Here is a 21,683-nt window from a genome sequence, read left to right on the forward strand (position 1 = left end):
ACTCATGCTAAAGCTACCAATGCTTCTGGCTGCACAGGGCCACTGGCAGAAGCCATTTGACTTTGGGTTTCAGCAGCTTCCTCCCGCTTTAAGTCTTCAGCAGCTTCTGGACCAAATCTCTGAGCAAAGTCCTGAAAGCCAGTGGCAAGTGGAAAGAAGAAAGAATTACTCACACTAAGCCCTCAGGGGAAAAATAAAATAAAATAAAATAAAATAAAATAAAATAAAATAAAATAAAATAAAATAAAATAAAATAAAATAAAATAAAATAAAATAAAATAAAATAAAATAAAATAAAATAAAATAAAATAAAATAAAATAAAATAAAATAAAATTTTGTTTCACTGTTTGGCTTGTGGACCTTCCTATTTCCACCAGCAGCACTGCAACCCAGCTCTTGTTCCATTTGGGTATGCATTCACTCCATGATCCTGTATTCAGTCCATCTTTATTTTCCATCTATCAGCCAGTCCTCAGCTACTCTAGTCCTTCACCACTCTGCAAGTGCTGCCTTCCCCCAAAAGCCAGTTCTCCCCAACTCCTTCCTCACAAGCCACATTCCCTTGGGTGTTTCTTTGGAGCACCTCCTGTGGCATGCAATTCTCCCCACACAGCCATTAGCCTTTTCTCTCCTCTCTCTGGGCTCCTGTAATCTGATCACTAACAATATGAGCTAAGGACTTCTTTACCATCTAAAATTTATGAGTCTTATTGCACCTTCACAGAAAAGATTGTTCCTATGAAGATATAGACTCCCTTGTCTAATCCTGTGGAGGACCCAAGTTGTGTTTCTCTTTCAGTATTTCTGGAGAATGATCAATGTTTTGAAGCCATTTGCACAAGCAAAAATGAAATGTGGCTGATTTTATCAATTTCAAAAATAGTTGTTCCTAACTTTATTCCAATAATAAGTGGCATCATGTCAAAAACAAGCAGACACTTTCTGAATATACTGAAGCATAACACTCATTGTAATGGCATTTCTCTGGCACTACAATGGGCAGAGTCTGCTCAGCACTGATTCCTGAATGGCAAAGCCTGGCACAAGATATTATAGTGAGCAGACTCCTAGAGAAAACAAGCAAAAAAAAGACATTTCGTGTCCCCTAGCAGAGAGTCAGCCAATTGATTACCACTAACAGAGTCATTTCTCTTGACAGCTGTGCCCTTCAAAATGATACCAGGGAAAACAGAATCCAGCTGCATTACTTCAGCTAACCTAATCATTGCAGAAAATTGAAACTAATTCTGCAGGGAAAAAAAAAAAAAAAAAAGCAAAATAAGGACATCAGAAAACTTGAGATGACAATAAATGGATTATTCTGAGCAGTCAGCAAAGTATATTTATTGCACTGTATTTATTGTTTTTCAAAAAATGTTGAGATTTCCTTCTTTATTAAATTTGTTGAGAAGCAATGAAAGCTTGTGCAATTTTATTTTTAAATATCACTTTACTACCCAACAGCAATAGTAAATTCATAAAATAACACATGATTGTCCAGGACTATGAAGTAAAAAAAAATTGTTTGCTTTGTACATTCTTATTAGTCTTGGCTAAGATGTTATAAAAGCAGTATCTTTTAACACCTTTTATTATACAAGGGTCAAGGGGTTTTTATGTTTCTTAAAGAAAGCTTCAAATAGCCCACATAGCGGGTTACTGCATCTTTCATATGGCTGCTGTATAAACAAGCACATTTTACACAGGAAATGACATAACCATGTAAAAGTGTACATGGAGTTTAGGCACATATTCAAACACTAATGGGAATGCATTGTTTTAAATGGCATACTTTTATGTTTACCTATTCAGCTTAGTACCCATATTTTAGCCAAATACAACAAAAATTATCCACACATACCTGTCTTATAGTGTACTGTTTATTTGAAATTTGGACCTTCACAAAGACTCTCATGGGACAGATAATGACCCTAAAAAGTAAATATAAATGAGGCATTCTCAGTGAGAGAGTGAAACCTGCCATCATAAAGGTGGAAAGCTGAACTTTTAACCTGTATTACTTTACAGATCAGGTTTCTGTGCATTTCTACCATACAGTTGCTAACACCAACTCACCCATGGGAAGAAAACCGTAACAACAATTTAGGGTGTCTATCTTTGCACATTGTATAATGACCATGCTAAAGAAAGCAGGACCAAACTTGTGCAATTCCAAGTTCCTCTGTTTCTTTCCAGTTTCTTTGCTGTGTGTCTGTCCCAGGCAGTGCCCAGTCCCTGGATGTCTGCTTTCAGAGAGCCATGAGGTCTGAACAAGTCCAGCTGGGTTGTACTTCTAGGCTTGTCTGTGATAATGAAAACGTGTAATAGCCACCTTCACATGGCTTGTGAAGTTTCAATACAAGTTTCTGGTCTCACTCCAGATAACTCAGATTATTCCCATGTGAAAACTTGACAAGATTTGAAATGGTTTGTGAACAGAAAATGAATATATACATGGAATTCAGATTATATATATATATATATGTATAGATACATAAAGGACAGCTCACTGTAGGTGCCTCTTTACGTTGCTGTTGAAATTTCATGTGATTTAAGAATAACAGAAACTTCTTTGAGAAGAGCAGTGAAACAGTTCGGTCCTTTCAACACTGTATATTTATGTGATTATAATCATTCAGTGTTTTATGATTAATTACAGAGACAGAAGTCTGTACCAGATGATCCCAGTGGCTCAAACAATACAGTGATAAAGCACTGATAGGCTAGCGTATGATTATACCATGGTGAAAGTTAGTAGACCACTCCAGAATAAAATAGCATCGAACCAGAATTCCTGGAATTATCAAACATTTTCAGTACTGTAAATGCAAAAGGATACTCTGGGTATCACAACAAACAGCATTATATGCCAATACTCAATTTAAGAGATAAAAGTGAAAATAACTGTCTTCATCCTGGTGTCTGCCAAGCCCACTGTTACAAACTCCTCACTTTGAGCTGGACCAAACTTGACAGGACTTCCCCTTCTGGAGGTCACCTGAGCTAACAGCTGAGCAAGGTGGATGTTGGGTCACCACCTGGTCCAAACACTCAGGTTGAAATTACTTCTGTCTGGAGCAAACCCAAAATCTGGCAATTTTGATGTGGTAATAATCCTTTCTAATTATAGTATTTAATTGTCTGTAGTTTCAAATTCGTTTAAAATGGTATTAAAAATCAATTAGTTTTTGTTTGGTTGGTTGGTTTGTCCTTTCAAAATATAACTACTGCTTACCAGAATTTTGGTTTTTGAATCAGTACCAAAGGACACTTTTTTAGGCCTTTACACATTTGTGTTTGTTTTAATTATTCTTTGGTTCGTACTGTTTGCTTTGGGATAATTGTAAAATCTTAGTTTTTTGTTTTGTTTCGTTTTCCATTTAGATGCTGATACACTCAACTTCATTACCACGTATCTGAATCTTTCTCTTGTTCTATTAATGTATTGAGAAATTCATAAAAGGGCAGGGAACAAGTGATGCTAAGTGATAAGTAGGTTTCTAAAATGCTTTATCATGGCCAGCCTCACCAGGATCATCAGGTTGACCAACAACTCTGCAGCCTGAAATGTCAAGCAATTTTCCTCCTCAGATTTCCGAACTATTGTGTGTCATGAATAACACAAATGCTACCTTCCTTCAAAGGAAGCTGCATCTCATGAATCCAGCTGGAACTGAAGCAAAGTGCCTTTTAGAAAGGTGGTGCTTAGCTACAATTCCAAGTGTTAACTTGTCTCTTAGGTTTGCTTCAAGTAAATTTACATAGGCAGTATTTGCTATTTTAAACCGATTGCCCTGAGCCAGGAAGGGATGCACCTGTGCTGTTAATAGACTGAATGGCACAGCTGTGTCCATCATATGCGGGAACAGAGCTTTCACTAGGAACTTGCAAACAGACACCCGCATGGGGAGCAGTACTCTTTCACACCAAGGAGGAAGAAGACAACCCTTTCTCATGGTCATCTAACCAACCTCTCCAGAAGGCAGCTGTGCTCAGTGTTAGAGAAAGGAGTCTGAAAAGCTGCAGGCTAGTTACCCAGGAAACAGGCAGCAGAAAGATGAGAAATGCTTGAGTAGAATAGGCAAAAAAAGAGTGTGAAACACCCTCTTGATTCAGGACTGGGCAAGAGAAAGTTTTCTCTTCTACTGTGACAATGGTAAAACATGTCAAGATAAGCTTGTAGTAAAGCTTATGATTAAAACTCCTGGTTTTGCAATTCATACGATAACTTGAAAGCTAGTAGATTGGCAGTCAGGGCTGGGCCAGAAGCCGTTGTCCTGGTCTGAGATTCAGCTGGGAGAAGAAGACCAGGACCTGGGAAGCGTTCAACCCGGGAGCCCTAGGGACAGCCATGAGCCACAAACCAGATATGTATGACAGAATTTCTCATGCACATGTTACTGAGCAGCTTCAAGCACTCATCATTTGAAATGCATATTACCCTGATGTTTAGTCATTCTCCCTCCAGCATTCTGACCCACCTCATGGTGTGTTATTGAATAGCCTGGGCTGAGTAATATCCAGTCCTGCAGGCAGAAATCACCGTGCTAAACTACTGCAAAGAGATTGCACATACGAATGCTTCCCGCAGCGCTTTTTTTCTGTATCACCCTGCTGTAGGCTGTGGCACATGACTGGCCTGTATGCCCAGGGGAGCATACCTGGTTCCACATGTCTGGAACCAGGTATTTTGAGCTGGTTACAGGCTCAGAAGCCTAGAGAGAGCAGGAGGAAGGGCAGAACTTTTTGCTACTATTTCTCTATGGCTATTGACTGGGTGCTTAGGACAGTTTGCTGCTAGTGTGAGTTAGACCTTGTTCAGTCTGGGGTCAATGCAGGATGACCTCGGGGGCCATATTCACCTCCCTGCCACTGCCAATGCCAGTGATGATGTGCAGGGCAGACTTCAATCATTTCTGAGGGCAGACTTCAATCATTTCTGATGGTTCTCATGACCTGTCTGATCCTTCTACGGTCAAATATCTGGCATCTGATTTTGTAGATGGAAACATATAAAGAATAATCCCAGAATAAATTTATAATCCAGGTCTAGAATAGATATAGGAGATATGCAAACACAGTCATTGGAGGGTTGAATAAAAGGATAACAGAGCTCTTTTGCAATCAACTGCATGATGCATTCTTGCATGAGATACATCAAGTGATAGTGTCATTCCACACTAGATCAAAACATGACACATTTTCAGGTTTTTCTTCCCATGTTTCCACAGTCTCTTTCCGCAGCAGCAGTTAGAGGCAACCAAAATACATGAACATGTTACGCACACCACTAGTATTCTGCTGTACTGAAAAATCCCTTTCACTTGCATTTATTGTATAAAAACATTAAAACAAATTCTTAACAGCATTATAATTATGCAGAGTTGGACAGCTGGACAAAATATAGCACTGTGTCAATAATTTATTACATCTTATGCCATAACTGAACACTTTTACTATGAGCATTTGAGAACAATGTGGGCCTTATACAGAGTAATATATCTTGCTACATAATAATGGAAAGATGGATACTTAAGAAAGATATGTAGCTTGGAGGAAAACTTACATGGAAACAAACACCTCTTGCTTCACCTATCTCCATGTACAACTTAAATCTAGATCAGCATATTATATTTAATTATTTCATTTTATATATGCATAGTTTCAAGAGCTAATCAGAAAGAAATCATATTACAGCATAACTATTTACACCAAGATGGGAGCATGCCAGAACGCCAACCTTCTCTTTTAGATATCAGTACTTTTTTCTTACGTTTCTTAATGGATAATGCACATGGGACGTAAATTCAACATCTAGAACATTGTTCAAAAGAGCAAACATCATATCCACAGCTCACTGATACCATCTTTACACACTGCCTCCAGGGTAAAAGCAGGTGATATAGAGGCACAAAGGTCTCATCTTCTCTGACACAAACTTTAGTAAGAACCAGTCCTGTGTTGCCAAAACAAGTCTTTATATTGGGCTGCATGATAGCATCCAAATATTCTAAAATACGCCCAGGGAGGAGAGATATACAGAATCACTGGATTTGTTGCTACATCTTTGTAAACATACGTACCCTAGAGGTAAGAAATTAAGTTAGCCTTGTTTGAGCAGAGGTTACATTTGGTGTGTCATATAACCTGTGTCATAACGTATTCACTTGAGCAACTGTTCTGCTACCTACAGCCACACGACTCCACTACCATGTCCTCATACTGCTTGTAGACCACATTGTTTGCAGAGTCAATGAAAAGAATGCTGATAGGACTCAGCCTGGTTGGGACACAGCAAGTTGGGGGCGTTGATTCAGGGTCCATTGAGTTCATTAAAGTTTGGATAACTGCGTGATTGGTGGGCTCCAGATGGGATCGAAGGGGGAATTCACAAAGACCTTCGCAGTGATACGCTTCGTATTCTAGGGGGGCTATTATCCAGTCATCCCAGCCCATATCCTTAAAATTCACATGGAGAGCTTTTCTGCTACACCTTGCCTTCGGATTCTTACTGGGCCTCTTCCCCTGACGTGTTGCTAAAGGAGCTCTTCTCTTCCGCCTCTGATTGAATAAGTACTCATAAACGGTTTTATCATCTTGGCCAGATCTAGCTTTGATTTCATTGAAAAATAAGTCTCTTTTTTTGGTCCTCCCAAATACCAAGAAGAGAGCCTTTTCATTGACCTGTCTTCCAGTTCTATTAAATCCCACAGTCCTGAGATCAACAGCTCTCCCCCTGTCAAAAGTTTCCAGTTCAAAACACAAATTAACTAAGTTTTTAAAGTTCCTAAAAAGCTTCCAGATGTCAAACACTTCCCATTTTGGTGTATCTGTGATACTGACAGTGCGAGAGTCCAGGAGTGTTGCTGCTTGTCTGTTGGTAGAGCAACTAAATAATTTCACTTGGGAAGTTTTTCCAGAAGAATGAGACTTCCAAGTATCAGAAGGTTTTTTCCTCAATATTCGAAGCTCTGCTCCCAGCAAGCCATCTTTTTCTAATGCACTAATATCAAAAATATATTTTTGTTTTCTTATAGTTGGCGCTCGCTCATCTAAAAAAAAAAAGCACACACATTTTAAAATGTATATCAAGCACAGACCAATCTTGTTTTTTCAGTTCTTCATGGTGTCCCAAAAGTTTGCTCATAAGCCTACAATTTCCCTTAATTAGCCCACTAAACAGAAAGAACAATTTTTGTCTAAGGGATCAGCTGTGAGCAGGGACCCAGAAATATTCAGTGACTCAACGGGGAAATGAGTTTCTGAGTTTGCCCTGTCGAAATGCCATTTCATTTACCAGCGGGAATTTTCTAGCTTTAAAGTAGCAATTAGCCAATTGGAAAATAGTTCTTTATAAGGGCTGAGCACTCACAGGGCCTATTCACCACTTGCATCTCAAATAAATTACTGAAGCAGGACTTCAGCAGAGCCCAGGCCTCATGCTGGCTCCAAATATGAGCAACCGTACCCTTAAACAATACAATAGTGAATTAGTCCTTTAAAACCAACATCCCCCAGGAACTGCCAGACACAAGGATAATTGCCTTATTAACTTAACTCCACATGATTCACAACTTTCTCAAATTGGGCAGAAAAACATACCTCCCTTTGCTGATGCTACCTGATGCTACATTTGCTTAGTTAAGCTCAGGAGTAGTGCTAATGAGGAGTATGGCTGAGCCAACACTATTGACATTACATTAACAACGCTTTCCAGTGGCAAGCTGAGGACTGAAATGCAGCACTTGTGAGCAGCGTGTCATCCCTTCCTAGAAGCCAAGCTATTCTTAATTAAATGGCAGTCAAATCCAGTCCTGGCTGAGCCTGCCATCACTATTACTTTATTTGCTGTAGCCTGTGTTGTTTCCTTAAGCCCATGACAAAATTCTTATTAACGTCACTGGAAACAACATGGAGCTAATTCTCCAACCGGAGTGATCAGGTAAACATCTTTCTTTGGGAGCCTGGTTATTTCTTGTGTGAAAGCAGACACTAGTCCAGATTTCCAAGAAAAGTTTGGAACCATAATGTAGAACTGCAAATTATGGAGTTCCAGAAGTTATTTACTCTGATTATCCCATGCTTAGCTGTGAGCTTCTCTGGTTAGAAGGCTGGTGGTGCCTGAAAGCATGAGCTTCAAGCTACTACAGATACACCAAAGCTACACAATAATGACTCCTGGGTCTACGGTGCAGTTCCTCCCAACTCTACTTTGAACAAATCTGGGTGAACCTTCAGTACTAAAACATTTTTATTTTTATTTTTATTTTTATTTTTTTCCACAGAATAGCCCTGTTCTCGGCATAACAATAAAATCTGATGTTACCAGTTTCCAGGAGCTACTTATGGAAAAAACATAGTAAAATTTGAAAATGGAAAAAAAAAAGTAAAATTTTTAAACACCTATACATGCAAGGACTGATGGATTTTCAACAACATGCTTCTAAAATATTTTCTTAATGTTTTGTTTGGCTGCCACACAACCATCTAGTTCTGTCTCTAGATGAATTTGCCAAGATAAGGCATGAGGACAAAATCTGCAGCAAAGTTGAATGATTTCATGTACATTAAAAAGAGCTTTTTGACTTAAACAACGTACAATTACTTTCTAATAACACTCTCTATACTTATAAACACGCTCAGAAATCCCTCTCTGTCCACACACACACACACACACACACACACACGAGCTCCTTTCTTACCTTGTCCTTTGTCTATAAAGCTGGTTATTGTATTGGCAAGTCCAGCCTCCAGTTTTACACTTCCATTAACACCTTTTCTTTCTGCATCTGAGAGAGTCCTGTACAAAGAGAGCATGTATTCATGTGGCGTTATAGGGGGATGTCTGAAAGTCTCCTTAGTTTCCCTTTGGGTTATAGGCTCTTTAGTCTTTTTGGTTTTGAAAGAATCAGTACTGCTTGTGCCAGTTTTTTTCAAAGCCGCCTTGCTGCTAAGATTTTGAACCTTTGGAGTCACTGTCCTTACTCCAGAAAGTCTGCCTGGGAGATGTCCTACCTTTGCCTCCGTGGCTGCTGTTCTTGAGAGAACCTTCTGTGATTCATCATTCTTGGCCAAGAGAGCTCCAGCCTGAGTAGCACTGCTTTTAGTCCTAGCCTTTGAGGTGCCAGTACTGTATCCATGGTTCACAGTCCGCAGTGTACCTGCCCGAGCTGAGGGACTCCTCTCTTTTCCTTCTGTTTTTAACAAACCTAGTTTAGATCCTGGATTACTCTGGCCTGCTTCAGAATTACTCAGTGCTCCAGGAACTAGATCCAGAGACAGCCAAGTCAAATGCCAAAGCAGTAAAGTGAGAAAGTGCAGGATTTTCATCCTCTGGTCTTCCTCTGAATGCCACTAAAGAAAAAATCAGAAAAGGTTCCTCCAGTTTGGCAGAAGAAAACATGAAAGAAATTAAAAACCAAAGTCAGCAAAAATGGTTTTCGTTTGAGATTAAAACATTTCAAATCTCGTTGTTCAATACTTGTATCCAGTCCCATAGTGGAAATGCTCATGTACTCAGATACGATCTCCCCTGACTTCAGTTAGCAGCTATAAAGAACTTGTTCTTGAAAAGAGAAAGTTTACCACCTCGTTTTCTTCTGTAAAACTGACTGAAAACTTGAAGGAGTCCTGTTTAAATCTGAGGGTTTTTTTTTTTTTTTTCCAAGAAGGAAGAATGGCGTAATGCTGCCTCTGTGTTAAAAGGTTTTTTTAAAGTTTTGAATCCTTTCCAGTGAAAATATTTCACACACAGAGACCTGCAGGTGCTCAGAAATCTTTTACAAACCTGAACTCAGGAATTGGAAACGGAATTCCAACAAACCTATTTAATTACTCTCTGATGTCATGCTGTCTAAACTAATTTAACTGCGATATATTTCTTAAAAAAAATCTTCTTTGCCCTTTTCATTAGCATGAGTCATACTCTGCCTCATGTGAAACAACTCCACAGGCTCAAAACTCCAGAGGATGCCTTTTCAAGTGGCAATACGACCTCTACCTTAGCCTTCGATGAACTTCATGTTTAAACAGGACAAACTGCAAGATCAACAACAGATCTGTCATGCAGTCCACTGCAACACATACATTAAAATCTCTAAGTATAACTCGTTTAGCTCTTTTCTTTTTTTTTTTTCCGGAGCACTGTAACAGCAGCTTCACTTTGTCCTCTGATGACTTAGCCAATAATATAGGCACTTAACAAGGGTAAAGTTTAATTTTGTATAAATGCAAAATGGCCATGCCCACATTCGGTGTATTTTGGCATATTTATTGTTGTGCTTTAAAAAGAACCTAATAAGCCCAGTTTGAGAAGAAGCCTGTGCCAGCAGTGCACCCTGCAGGCAGCCAGGCTCCTGCCACCTGGAGATGCTTGGGGAGCCAGGGTCACACCAAAACCCCACTCTGTCTTCCAGAAGCAGATGGATGCCACCCTTTGTTTTAAAATTAGATGTAAAAAAATCAAGAGCCACCTGCCCCAAGGCCAGGGGAAGGCTAGGAGTTAGAAAACAGCATTATTTACAGGGGAAAGGTATCCTGCTGCTTTCAGCTTTACAGAAGGGAGCACAAAGCATGTGTGTCTTTCATAAGTGACAGAAAACAAGCTGTTGTTCTAAGTGAGGCTTCGGGAAATGAGGCATGGGCTGGATTGAACAGAGATTAATGGGACTCTTCTCTCACCCTCCACTGATGCTTAGCCCAGTTCTTCCCCCTCGTTGGTCTTATTCCTAAAGCAAGAATATATGGAATAGATGTAACACTTAAATTTTAGATTGATTTGCACATGCTGTAGCATTTGCTATCCTGACTAGTATCAGATACACCAAATTACTTTCATAAATAACAACAGCCCTTTCTACACGAGGAGCTCAAAATGCTTTGCCTTATTTTGGTGGAGGAACTGAAAGGTAGAAAAAATTCAGTGATTACACAGATGTCCCAAATAAGGCAGAACAAAAAAAACACCCTCCTGATTTTGGCCTAATTGCCATTCTTCTGAAGTAGTTTTGATGTTCCCTATCAAAACAAAGCAGCTTTTCCCTGAGTTACGTCCTACAAACCCATTCCCCAGCAATTCCTTTACGCTGTCCCCATGCCCCCTAAGCCAAGCCATCCTTTCCTCCTTCCCACAGTACCACTCCAGCAGGCAAATGCAGTGTGTAGCACCAGTTCTGCACTATGGAAGTATTCACCAGCCATCAGGCCACAAAAACAGCTAAATGTTGTGTTCACGCGTCTATTTTAACAAGCTTCCAGTTTTCACAAACATTATAAAAATTTAGTATCTTTCAGATCTCTATTGCTCTGTCAAACTTGGTTGAGATCTGCAGATACACAAATGATTTGGGTTGATGGACAGGAAAGAGCAAAAGGTATGACCGTGTAAATAGGCCTTGTCTCTTAGTAAATCTGATTAAAACCAGAATCAATCAAATGTTCCAACAATCTTTGCATATCTGAGATTAATATACCCATCAATTTATGGATTTTATTACACAAGAAAAAAAATGACTTTGCCAGTAGCAGCAAGTAAAAGAATGCATACAACGGGTAAATCAGGTCCTCATCTCACCATGGAATTAGATGTCTTCATAGATTGGACAGGCCAACAGAGAAAAAAAATAAAAATAAAATAAAAGAGTAAAAGCATGCAGAAACTGTGCAAACTATTCTCTATCTTTTAAACAGTCTCTCTTGAGACGCTGTCCCTCTAAGTGCTCGGTCACTGCACAGAGCCCCATGGCTCCTAGAGGGGGATCTTGGCCCCAGACAGCACCCATGCAACAGGGTGTCTGACTGTGTCCCTCTGCTAAAGTGGGGCGACCACGCTTAGCTCAGGCTAAGCTCAAGCTTCCCTGGTATCTTCAGTATGTAGATGGAAAACCCCTCTCTGGTGCAGGCTTTAGCCCAGCTACAGGACAGTGGAAGAGGATGCTCAAGGCCTGTTATTTCTCACTACTGGCCAAGGACACATGCATTACTCGAGCAGCTGAGTTCACACCACCCACTCGTCTGCCCTGCAATGGCCCATTCTGTAGGGGCAGCTCCTCTCTCAGTGTGCTGGGGACTTGAAGAGGGAGGGCAGCTCGGGTTTCCACCCCATGGGGTTGCCTCCTGTTTGCCAAACCCCGAGGAGCCTGACTACAGAAGCTGTGCCAGCTTCTCAAACAGACTGCTCTGAGAGTCCCTCTGGACATCCTGGATGGGTTGGAGGAAGGGATCACAACAGGAAGCCAAGGAACATTTCACAGATTTAGCCAAATAAACTCCAAAAGTTAAGCCCCACTTGCTGACACATTGCTTTTACTTATTGAAACCAACTAATATTCTATTTCTGTGAGAACTTGGATTTCTACACCAAAGCTTTTTCAAGAGCGACTTTTAAAAATCTGCAAAGTTAATTTTGGGGAGGAATTCAGCAGTTCTGTCTTTCTTTTTTGAAAGGAAAGAATTACAGAAAATTAAGAGATGCTGTAGATTAAAAAAAAAAAAAAAAAAAAAAAAAAGACTTGTTTGGGGCTGGAGCAAAACAAAAGTAACAAAATTCCTAATAACAAAGGAAATTGTGGCATAATTTTAAAAAGCCCTAAAATGTCCTAATGATAAATAGGAAATTGCAGTCTGAGGAAAGAATTGTGTCACTGGTCATCAAGACTTGGATAGCCTTTGAACAATGGCAAGCTATGGATGTGACAAACCTAGAGAAAAGCCCAGGGGTATTACCCACTACACAGCATCATAGAATATCCTGAGTTGGAAGGGACCCACAAGGATCACAGAATCACAGAATTGTAGGGGTTTGAAGGGACCTCAAAAGATCATCAGGTCCAACCCCCCTGCCAAAGCAGGTTCCCTAGAGCAGGCCGCCCAGTTAGGTGTCCAGACAGGTCTTGAATATCTCCAGAGAAGGAGATTCCACAACCTCCCTGGGCAGCCTGTTCCAGTACTCTGTCACCCTTCATCACGAAGAAGTTATTTCGCATGTTAGTGCAGAACTTCCTGTGTTCAATTTTATGGCCATTATCCCTTGTCCTGTCCCCACAAACCACTGAAAAGAGGTTGGCCATATCCCTCTGTCTCCCACACTTCAGATATTTATAAACATCGGTAAGATCCCCTCTCAGTCTTCTCTTCTCCAGGCTGAACAGACCCAGGCCTTTTCTCGTAGGAGAGATGCTCCAGGCCTCCCATCTTTGTGGCCCTCTGCTGGACTCTTTCCAGGAGATCCCTGTCTTTTTTGTACTGGGGAGACCAGAACTGGATGTGTCCCACACATCCTGCTTCAAGAGCACTAGCAATAAAAAGTACCTGTTTGCTGCAATGATGGTGGTCAGTCCAGATGGTCAGTCCAATGATGGTAGTCAGTCCAGAAAGCCAGGCAGAGCACAAAAAAAGGAAACAGCATTTTTGGACGACACTTGGAATCAATTGAAAGACAGTAGTCTTGGGATCTAATTAGTCTTAAAAGAAGATAATGAACTAGAAAGAATCACAGGAGGCCTTGTGCAAGAAGTTCACCTGAAACACCACAGGAAGAAGGACCCCAGGCCACTGGGAATCAAGTCCTACAGCAAGAGCCCAGCTGGGACCACAGCATTTTGCTAGCAAGGCTGGAGAACTCCCATTTCCACAGTAGGTACCAGGACAGTGGGACAGGCTGCATGCCTTGGCTGCTGCTCCTGTTGGGGATGGAGCTGACAAACATGGGCAGATCCATCTCAGCCTTCACCTGCCCTCCTTTCCTCAGGAGCCTTGGAGTGCTCAGAGCTGCTGTGTCCTGGCACAGCTGGGAGGGACATGCACGTGGTTAGAGACATCAAGAGGCTTGCTATGACTTTGAGAGTGAGCCCTTGCAGAGACAGAGGTGTTGTGAGTTCCTTTGAGCTAAGCCCTGGGGACTCCTTTAGCTCTGAAAACATATTACCAATTATTCCTGTCCCTTAAATAATTTACACCGGACACTGCTTCTGGCAGAATCTGCATGCCAGTATTTCTCATTTCTGGGAGGCATGGCCACAGGCCTCCATCTTCACGCTTCTGCATATCACTAACAGGAGTGCAACACTTACAGAGCAGCACTTCCATTAAGAAAGACAGAAAAGTTGAGACAGCATAAAATGATCCACATGCCTGGCAGCACTGCTGTATACATAAATATATATGTATTATATATATGTGTATATATAAATAAGGACACCTTATTAGTAGATTGAACTCATTTGTATTTGTAGATTGGACTCATCTAGCTGCAGGTCAAACAAACAAAAATAAAGCATTATTTTCTATTTTTGTCTCACTTGACAAGGATTTATATTTTAAACGAACCCCTGCCACTTCGTGAGAAGCTAGTTTTCAGAACCCGGTTGTTTTCTGAGCCACTCCTAGTTTTCGTCATCGTTTTGACACAAGAACAGGCACAGCATGGGCAGCTCCCTGCCACCTTTTATACCAATGTTGCTCTCCAACTGGGCAGGCCTCCTCAGCCAGCTGCTGCTATGTCCTCAAACCCTTTTTTGCAACCATAGCTTCATGAGACACTTCACCCAGTTTTGAATATTTCTGGTTTTGCCTGGATTTCTAACAATCCTCTAGCTATTCATAGCGGTGAATCCACCTCACTATTTAGGTTCCCACTGCCTTGAAGGTGACTGTCTAGACACCCTTAACTGCCATGTCAGAAAAACGAGATGCAGCTGGAACTGTGAAATCACGGGTAGCAGCCATGACCTGCTAACTGCTATCTGAAGGGTCTGCTTTTGCTGCGAAAGCTCAGAGAAGCTCTCAGCTCAGCAGCGCCTTCTGCGCGTCCACCCGCCTTGCCCTGCTGCTGTGAGGCCCTGCCCGTGGAGCCGGGGCAGTGCGTGTCGCAGCTCCGCTCCCTCCCGGCCCCGCTGCCCGGGGCGCCTCAGGTCGGTGCCCGCACCCAAACCGCTGCCGGCCCCGGCGGCGGCCACCCCGCGGCCGCCTCAGCCCGGGGCCCGCCAGGCGGGGCGGAGCCGCCCGGGCGGCGGGAGCCGAGGCGGGCAGGGCCGGGCCCGGTGACCGGGGGATGGCGGCCGGGGACGGGGAGGCAGCGCGGAGCCAGGCCTCTCTGTGGCGCCGGCTGCAGAGCTCAGAGGAGGCGCAGCAGCGGCAAGCGGTGCTGGTGCGAAAGCTGCAGGAGAAGGTGAGGGGAGGGCGGCGGCGCCTGCCGGGAGCTGCCCGGGGTCGGGCGGGAGCCGCGGTGGGGCCTCCGCGGGCGTGAGGGCGTCGAGCCCGGGGCTGGGGCGAGGCCCCGGAGCCGCCCTGCTCCGCCCGGCCTGGCCCCGCTGCCGGGGAGAGCTCCCGGGAGAGCCGGTGCCCGGCGGGCATCCAGGCCTGAGCTCGGTTAATCGCGGCCCGGCTGCCAGAGAGCGCCCCGGCCTCCCTTGAAGCGCCCTCGAAGCCCTGCTGCTGGCGGTGGCCGAAGGGGTGCTGGCGGGTTTGTTTGGGTGTGCGTGGTTTTAGCCTGGCAGGAGGCTGCGGCAGAGGAAGCTGCTCAGCTGAAGTGCTTGGCAAGGCTGTGGGCAGAACTAACTTTAATTTGCTAAGCATTGAAAAGTAATGCGAATTTGAAAGGCTATTTCTAGTTGTACAGGTATGAAGAAGCCTGATGCTTGAAAGGTAAAGCCTATATGTTTGGGCTGTGTTTGACATGGTGTGGAAATGTCTTTGGAGAGCAAGTGGTAATAGCAAATAAATGATAAAAGCACATTTCTTCCTCCAGGAAGTGAACAGAAGTTCTGATTGTTCCCTTTTAAGTCTTTTCAGTTTCTGTCACTTGCATTTAAATGTTTTCTGAAGGGCTGCTGCTTGTTCACAGTCAGTTGCTGTTCGCAGACCTGTCTGCTCTGAAGTCCCTCCCCTTTATGCAGTCGTTTATCAGTGTTTGCCAAAGCTTTTCTTTCCACTTTGTTTTGCTGTGTAGCAAGAAATAGCATTTTTCTCTGATGAACCTGTATAAGATACTGGTGATACAGAAAGTATTTGGTTAACAGAAACCTGACTGTTTTTGAGGCATCCTGAGCCACTTCGTAATTTTTTTTCTTCCAAACCTGTAATTAAAAATGATTTTACTAGGATTTTACATTGATTTTGGTGTTGGCAATTCCTTCTGGATTTAATGTGGTTTGGTGAGGTTTAAACAGGATAATCTTCAGTCTGATGGATGGAGTTGGCCTGGCATGGCTGTTTTAAGTTGGTCTCATCATTCTGCTTGTCATCTCACTCTCTCAGGATGAGCAGATAATACTATGCATAAAATAAACCCTTTCTCACTTTTTTAGTATTAGATGAGGTGAAGCTTCCATGTGATAATGATTTCTCTGTATGTCAGCAGTGCTGTGAAATGTACTAGGCTCTGTCTGGAAAGGCTTAGAGAAAACCTAACACAGGAGGAGCTGAGTCTGTTATAAGCTTAATTTCTCTCATCCTAATTCTGTATATCCATCTTAGTTGCTGCAGTATCGGAACTGGTGTCGTGAGTTGGAGCAGCAACTTGAAGCCGGAGGGTTGAGTGGGCAGGTACGTAACACTTGTTAAATCAGATTAAAGACCCCCTAAAACATCAGCAGACGAAAACAAGATTGTCCTGAAAGGAGGATTTAAAGAAGCACTGTAACTTTGACTTTCAGTATTTTGTCCAGTTGCCATTCTTAGAGCACCCTGTAGTCATAGAAATGCCAGTCCGAAAAAAAAAAAAAACATCAAGAAGGATTTTAATTTTGCGAAAGAGTGACATTATAAATGATTTATAGTTGGAGTAACATTTGTACTAAGTCTCAGGAGAGGGCTATCCTGCCTGTTACATTATGTCTGTCTCTGAATAAGAATTGGTTGAAACATAGCATCTTGGAAGGCTCTCTGCTTTTCTTTTTGCTTCATGGCTAGAGTAAACCCAGGAAACAAAGATTAGGAGAGTATGTATTTCCAAGCTTCAAGTCTAAGTGAGCACTTGTGGTCATTAGCTGAGAACAGATAGCTGTGAGAGTGTGAAAATGAGGAGAACTACTGACTCTTCCCCTCCCTTCCTCTCTGTATTTGTGACACTAATTCCTGAAAGAAGATACAAATTCCTGAGATACCAAACAAATGGAGGGGAAACCAATTGATGATAACCGTAATGAAGGAAATGCAAGAATTTGACTAAACTTTTCCTTTCTTAAGGGATCCCTTCCAGACAGATGGGAACCCACAGAGGATCACAACCTGGAAAAAGCACTGCTCCAGTTGGAAGAGGAGCAGCGAAGGTAAAAAGGAGGAGCAATAGCAGATTCTTGGTGTCTTGGATGCTCAAGGAAGCAAGAGAAATCCTGTCAGTTTGGAAGTGGCTGGACAGGCCATTTTGAAAGGAGAAAGGTCCACAGTCCATTCTGTGGTGCAGTTAATAGTGATGTGTGCTGAATAGCTCTGTTTTCAGTGGGGGTTGGTCATATGACCTCCAAAGGTCCATCTCCAGCCTGAATTTTCTTATTATTCCATAGGTGATCTGCTCAGTAAAGCTCTGCTTTATGTTGGAAATCAAGCCCTAACATCCTAAGGATTTCATGCGGCAGGTGTTTTCCTGTTTGGTTTGGAGTTGTATTTTGTCTGAATAGCATATCCTGTGCTTATATCAAAGTCTTTCAGTAGAACATTTGGCAACACAGGCATCTTCTGTCATATTTTTCTGTGCTTCTCTTTCTCCCTCTGCTCAAGACATGAACGGTGTGAGGTATAAAGTACATCTGTGTGCTGTGTTACCTGTGTTGCAAAGTAAAGTGAGGGAAGCACAACTCCTGTTTTTATCCAGAAACTGAACTTTGTTCTTGTTTGCTGGGCAACAGTCTTCAGATTTTGTTCATGAAATAATTTCCGAGTGGGATATATTAGGCTGTGGCCCAAATGTAATTAGCCTGCAGTGTTTGATATTTATATTCATTACAGTGAGCATAGTCAAAAGCCTTTTTGTGGGCTACAAATGCACTGCACTTTGGGAACCCTGTAGAAGTTTCTTTCAGTTGAAAGTGTAATTTAAAGCTATTTCCCCTATATATATGGTTTTGGTTTAGTGGTGTGCAGTTTAGTGTATCAACAAGGTGGGGTTTTTACTGCAAGTCCTAGTGTATTGGACAAGGACAGAGAGACTCTGAAAAAAAAAAAAAAAAAAAAAAAGGCGAGCGCAGAAGTACAATCAATATTGCAAGGGAAAGGATATGGAAACTTACAGATGTGAGTGGAAGTAGATAGGTGGTCAGGACAATTGTGCTTCCAGCGGGATGCAGGATGACAGAGCAGAGGAAAGGCAAGACGTTAATGACGTTAGTGGTGAAGTTGAAGAAGAAGGGGAGACTGAAATTGTAGATGGAAGACGAAGACTTAAAATAATAAGAAAAAAATGATTACCATGACAGAGATGTCTTAGTTATTCCTAGAAAGTACATTTACTATCTTTCAGTTCACCAAGAAAGTCGGTGTTGAGGGAGATGGAAAATTGTGAGGATGTTGCTTGTGGATAGCAGTTGTTCAATGAGCTCATTGCTGTTTCTTCCTTTCTGAGGTGTGAGAACCTGGCAGAAGTGAACACTCTCCTGCGGGAGCACCTGGATAAAGCAAATGAGGTGAATTCAGCTCTTAAAGAAGATGTTGGAAAACTGACAGCAGATTGGATGAGGGCCCGGAACGAACTGGAATTGAAGGAGAGTGAATGGCACAATGAACGTGAGGTAAGGATAGGCTATAGGAATGTCAAAGTGATGACAGACTGGAATGAGAGTACAGTTTACTGCTGACATGGGCAACTTATGATGTAAAAGTTGTTACTCTATTGAGAATGTGTTGGTGCTGGCTAGCAGAACATGGGTGTGAGGTGGAGGAGTGTGCCTGTTGCTGGACGTTGTAGGGCAGTCATGCATGAACTCCCTTTTTTTTTTTTTTTTTTTTTTTTTTAATATTTCTTAAATATCAGCAGTGAAACATAGAGAGGTCTCCATATTTCCAAATTCAGAGAAGGTCAAGACACGCATCTCTTACCAATAGCCTGTTACAAGAAAATCTCACACTGGAGGGGCTTGTTCTTGTCTTCCTCCACCTGTTAGACTGTTAGACATCTCTGATCGGTATGCTTTGTTGATATCTGCTACAACAGGAGAAGTGTGGATGTTCCCATCTCTGAATTCAGGTATCAGGTCTACTGTGGATGTTTACATGTATGTGGTGCCTATTCAGTCCTTGATGCCCCTGTTGGAATTTTTATTAAAGATTTGATGATGATGGTTGTGCTCTCTCAGATCTAGAAGAATTGTGTAGTAATAGGGAAGGCTGCCATTTCTTTCTGTCTTTGTGTGTTTAGTTTTATGACAGCTACTTAAGGGGTGAGCATAACCGTCTTCTGAGCCTGTGGCGTCAGGTGGTGACCTTCCGCCGTCATTTTGTTGAAATGAAGACCGCCACTGACAGGTGAGAAGAAGTTAAGACTACATCTCTTGGAGAAAAAAATGTAAGCCTCCATTCACATCTGCTTTTGGAACCTTGATGTTGCTTTAGTTACAGCTGAAGATACGATTTGTCCTTTGATAGCCTGAAGCAATGCCATTATGTGTGCTTTACACCTCTTTCAGATACATTTTGTCTGAGGATGGTTTTCAAATAAAACTGAAGGGCTTTGGCAATGCAGAGGCCCAAGGCCCTAAACAGATGAACTTGACTATGTTGATATTTGGGCTAATACGCCCAAACTCAGATGTATAGGTACACATATACATATGGAAGAGAACGGAGTCACCAAACCTATGCATACAGCAAATAATGCAGTCTTTTCTTTAGAATGATTAAAATCTACCTTAAATCTCACTGGGTTTTTTATCTCACTGATTCTGAAGGAAATATTAATGATTATGTTTTTTTGTTTTTTTCTTTTTATGTCCAGCTTACATTTACTCTGGCCAGTTTGTATTCACTAACACCTGTACCAACACTGTTGAGAGAAAAATAACTTTTCTACCTTGTTACTCCATTTATCCAGTTTATATTGCTTAGTTTGGTACCTCTTTATTATTGTTTCGTTTGTTCTTGGACTCACTGAATTTTCTTTCTCACAGTTGCTTTCTATGCAAGCAATAATATTGTAGCCTTGATATTGCATTCTGGTGTAAGCATGCAATTTCAAACTCTGGGTTAATGTCAGACATTTTTCTTATACATTGATAAGCTTTCCTTAATGTGTAGTGTATACCTGACTTACTATTTAATTTGTGCTTTTTTTTTGTTAACAGCATTCAAAGATTATTCTTATGCCACCTTTCCAAAATGGTTATTATGTGCATATTTTCATAAGCCTCTTATCAGTCTAAGTGGTGATACTAAAAGGTCACTTAATACTGATATCCTAGGTATAAAAGCTGTGGACCCTGGCAAAATTCCTTACATCTACTAATGGTGTGGATATGTCAATATGATTCAACAAGAACAGCAATTAATAAGAGTAATTAGAAGTCCTTGAAATCTTCTGGCTATGCCACACATTTCTTCTTGTCTCTGAGGAAGAAATAGACTCATTCTACAACTGTCAAGACAGATCCTAATCCCAGAGTATCAAATGAATGATTTGTCCCTAGCAAAGATGTAATCTGTTGCCCAATTATGTGCTTAAAAAGTGGACTAACTGATAAAAATGGTGGTGCAAACATCAGCTCTTTTCTTTATTCTTCCTCAGAGATTTGTCAGAGCTGAAGGCAGAGCAAATTAGGCTCTCTGGATCCATACTTGTAAACTGCTTCCGTCTAAACTCTGGCATACAGCTCTGGGAGTCCATCACTCTGGGTAGACCTGTCCTAAAGGATCAGGCACAGCAGCAAATGGAAAGGGAAATAAACCAGAAGACTTTGGAAGTGATGTGCTTACAAATCAAGGGTGACCTGGAGAAGAAAGAACTTCAAGATAGGTTAATATATTTTAAGCTTTTGCATTACCAACATTATCTTTTGTGACTGCTGATTCACAGGTTCATGGATAGGCTGTATTCATGTTGAAAACACATACATTCTCTATAGCCTTATTTCTGACCATAGTCATAGTATTGCCTTTAACAACAACAAAAAAAAAAGGGGGGTGGGGGGGAAGAGGAGAATCTAGCAGTTTAGCAGAAGCCCTTCTCTTCTGAGTAAGAAGACTGGGGGGAGATTGCATATTGTAATGTATTTGCTGTTAACTGGTTCTTGGTGAGAAATTCAGAGCAGTATAAAGAGCACTCTGTCTCTTGTACAGCCCTTTTGCTATCCAGGACTGTGCTCTAGTTGCTGGGAGGAATTTGCAGAGGACTATCATAAGCAATGTAGCACCTCTGTACTGACATTTCTTTGGAAGACCGAGTGCAGAGTCCTTTGGGGCGAGTAGTGCCTTTCTGCAACATACGGTACATGTAGAGATTAAATCTGTCTTTGCTATATTTTCTGGGCTGAACTTTTTCTGCTGTGCTTTTGGGAGCTGCTTATCTCTTTAACAGCTGATGGTGTGCTTTTGGAATGGCACGTGGACCTTCTCTTCTCAGGGTGATGGAGCTCTCAGCCTTGCTTATACAATCTCAGAAGCAGAATGAGGAGAAGGAGAAGACCATGAAAACACTTAACAACACTGTGGAGATTCTAGTATGTTTTACCTTTATCTGGGAAATAGCCCAGTGTCTGCT

The 21,683-nt window shown here is 41.8% G+C and overlaps 2 protein-coding genes across 3 annotated transcripts in view; one reads left to right on the forward strand and one right to left on the reverse strand.

Annotated features, from left to right (window-relative positions):
• Positions 1 to 6,090: 6,090 nt before the first annotated feature.
• Positions 6,091 to 9,331, reverse strand: GDF5 (growth differentiation factor 5). Its single transcript, XM_032198600.1, has 2 exons — positions 8,704 to 9,331; positions 6,091 to 7,053 (listed from the first exon to the last, which is right to left on the reverse strand). The coding sequence occupies exons 1-2, from the start codon at positions 9,329 to 9,331 to the stop codon at positions 6,185 to 6,187; spliced, it is 1,497 nt and encodes a 498-aa protein (XP_032054491.1). The 3' UTR covers positions 6,091 to 6,184.
• A 5,719-nt stretch (positions 9,332 to 15,050) lies between these two features.
• Positions 15,051 to 21,683, forward strand: part of CEP250 (centrosomal protein 250) — a 30,999-nt gene continuing 24,366 nt past the window's right edge. For both annotated transcript variants that reach the window (XM_032198195.1, XM_032198196.1), the window contains exons 1-7: positions 15,051 to 15,167; positions 16,475 to 16,543; positions 17,186 to 17,268; positions 18,558 to 18,723; positions 19,350 to 19,456; positions 20,712 to 20,939; positions 21,546 to 21,642. In XM_032198195.1, coding sequence (XP_032054086.1) covers positions 15,051 to 15,167; positions 16,475 to 16,543; positions 17,186 to 17,268; positions 18,558 to 18,723; positions 19,350 to 19,456; positions 20,712 to 20,939; positions 21,546 to 21,642 — 867 coding nt within the window. The remainder of the gene's footprint in view (positions 15,168 to 16,474; positions 16,544 to 17,185; positions 17,269 to 18,557; positions 18,724 to 19,349; positions 19,457 to 20,711; positions 20,940 to 21,545; positions 21,643 to 21,683) is intronic.

This window comes from Aythya fuligula, chromosome 16 (assembly GCF_009819795.1).
Source record: "Aythya fuligula isolate bAytFul2 chromosome 16, bAytFul2.pri, whole genome shotgun sequence".
NCBI lineage: Eukaryota > Metazoa > Chordata > Aves > Anseriformes > Anatidae > Aythya > Aythya fuligula.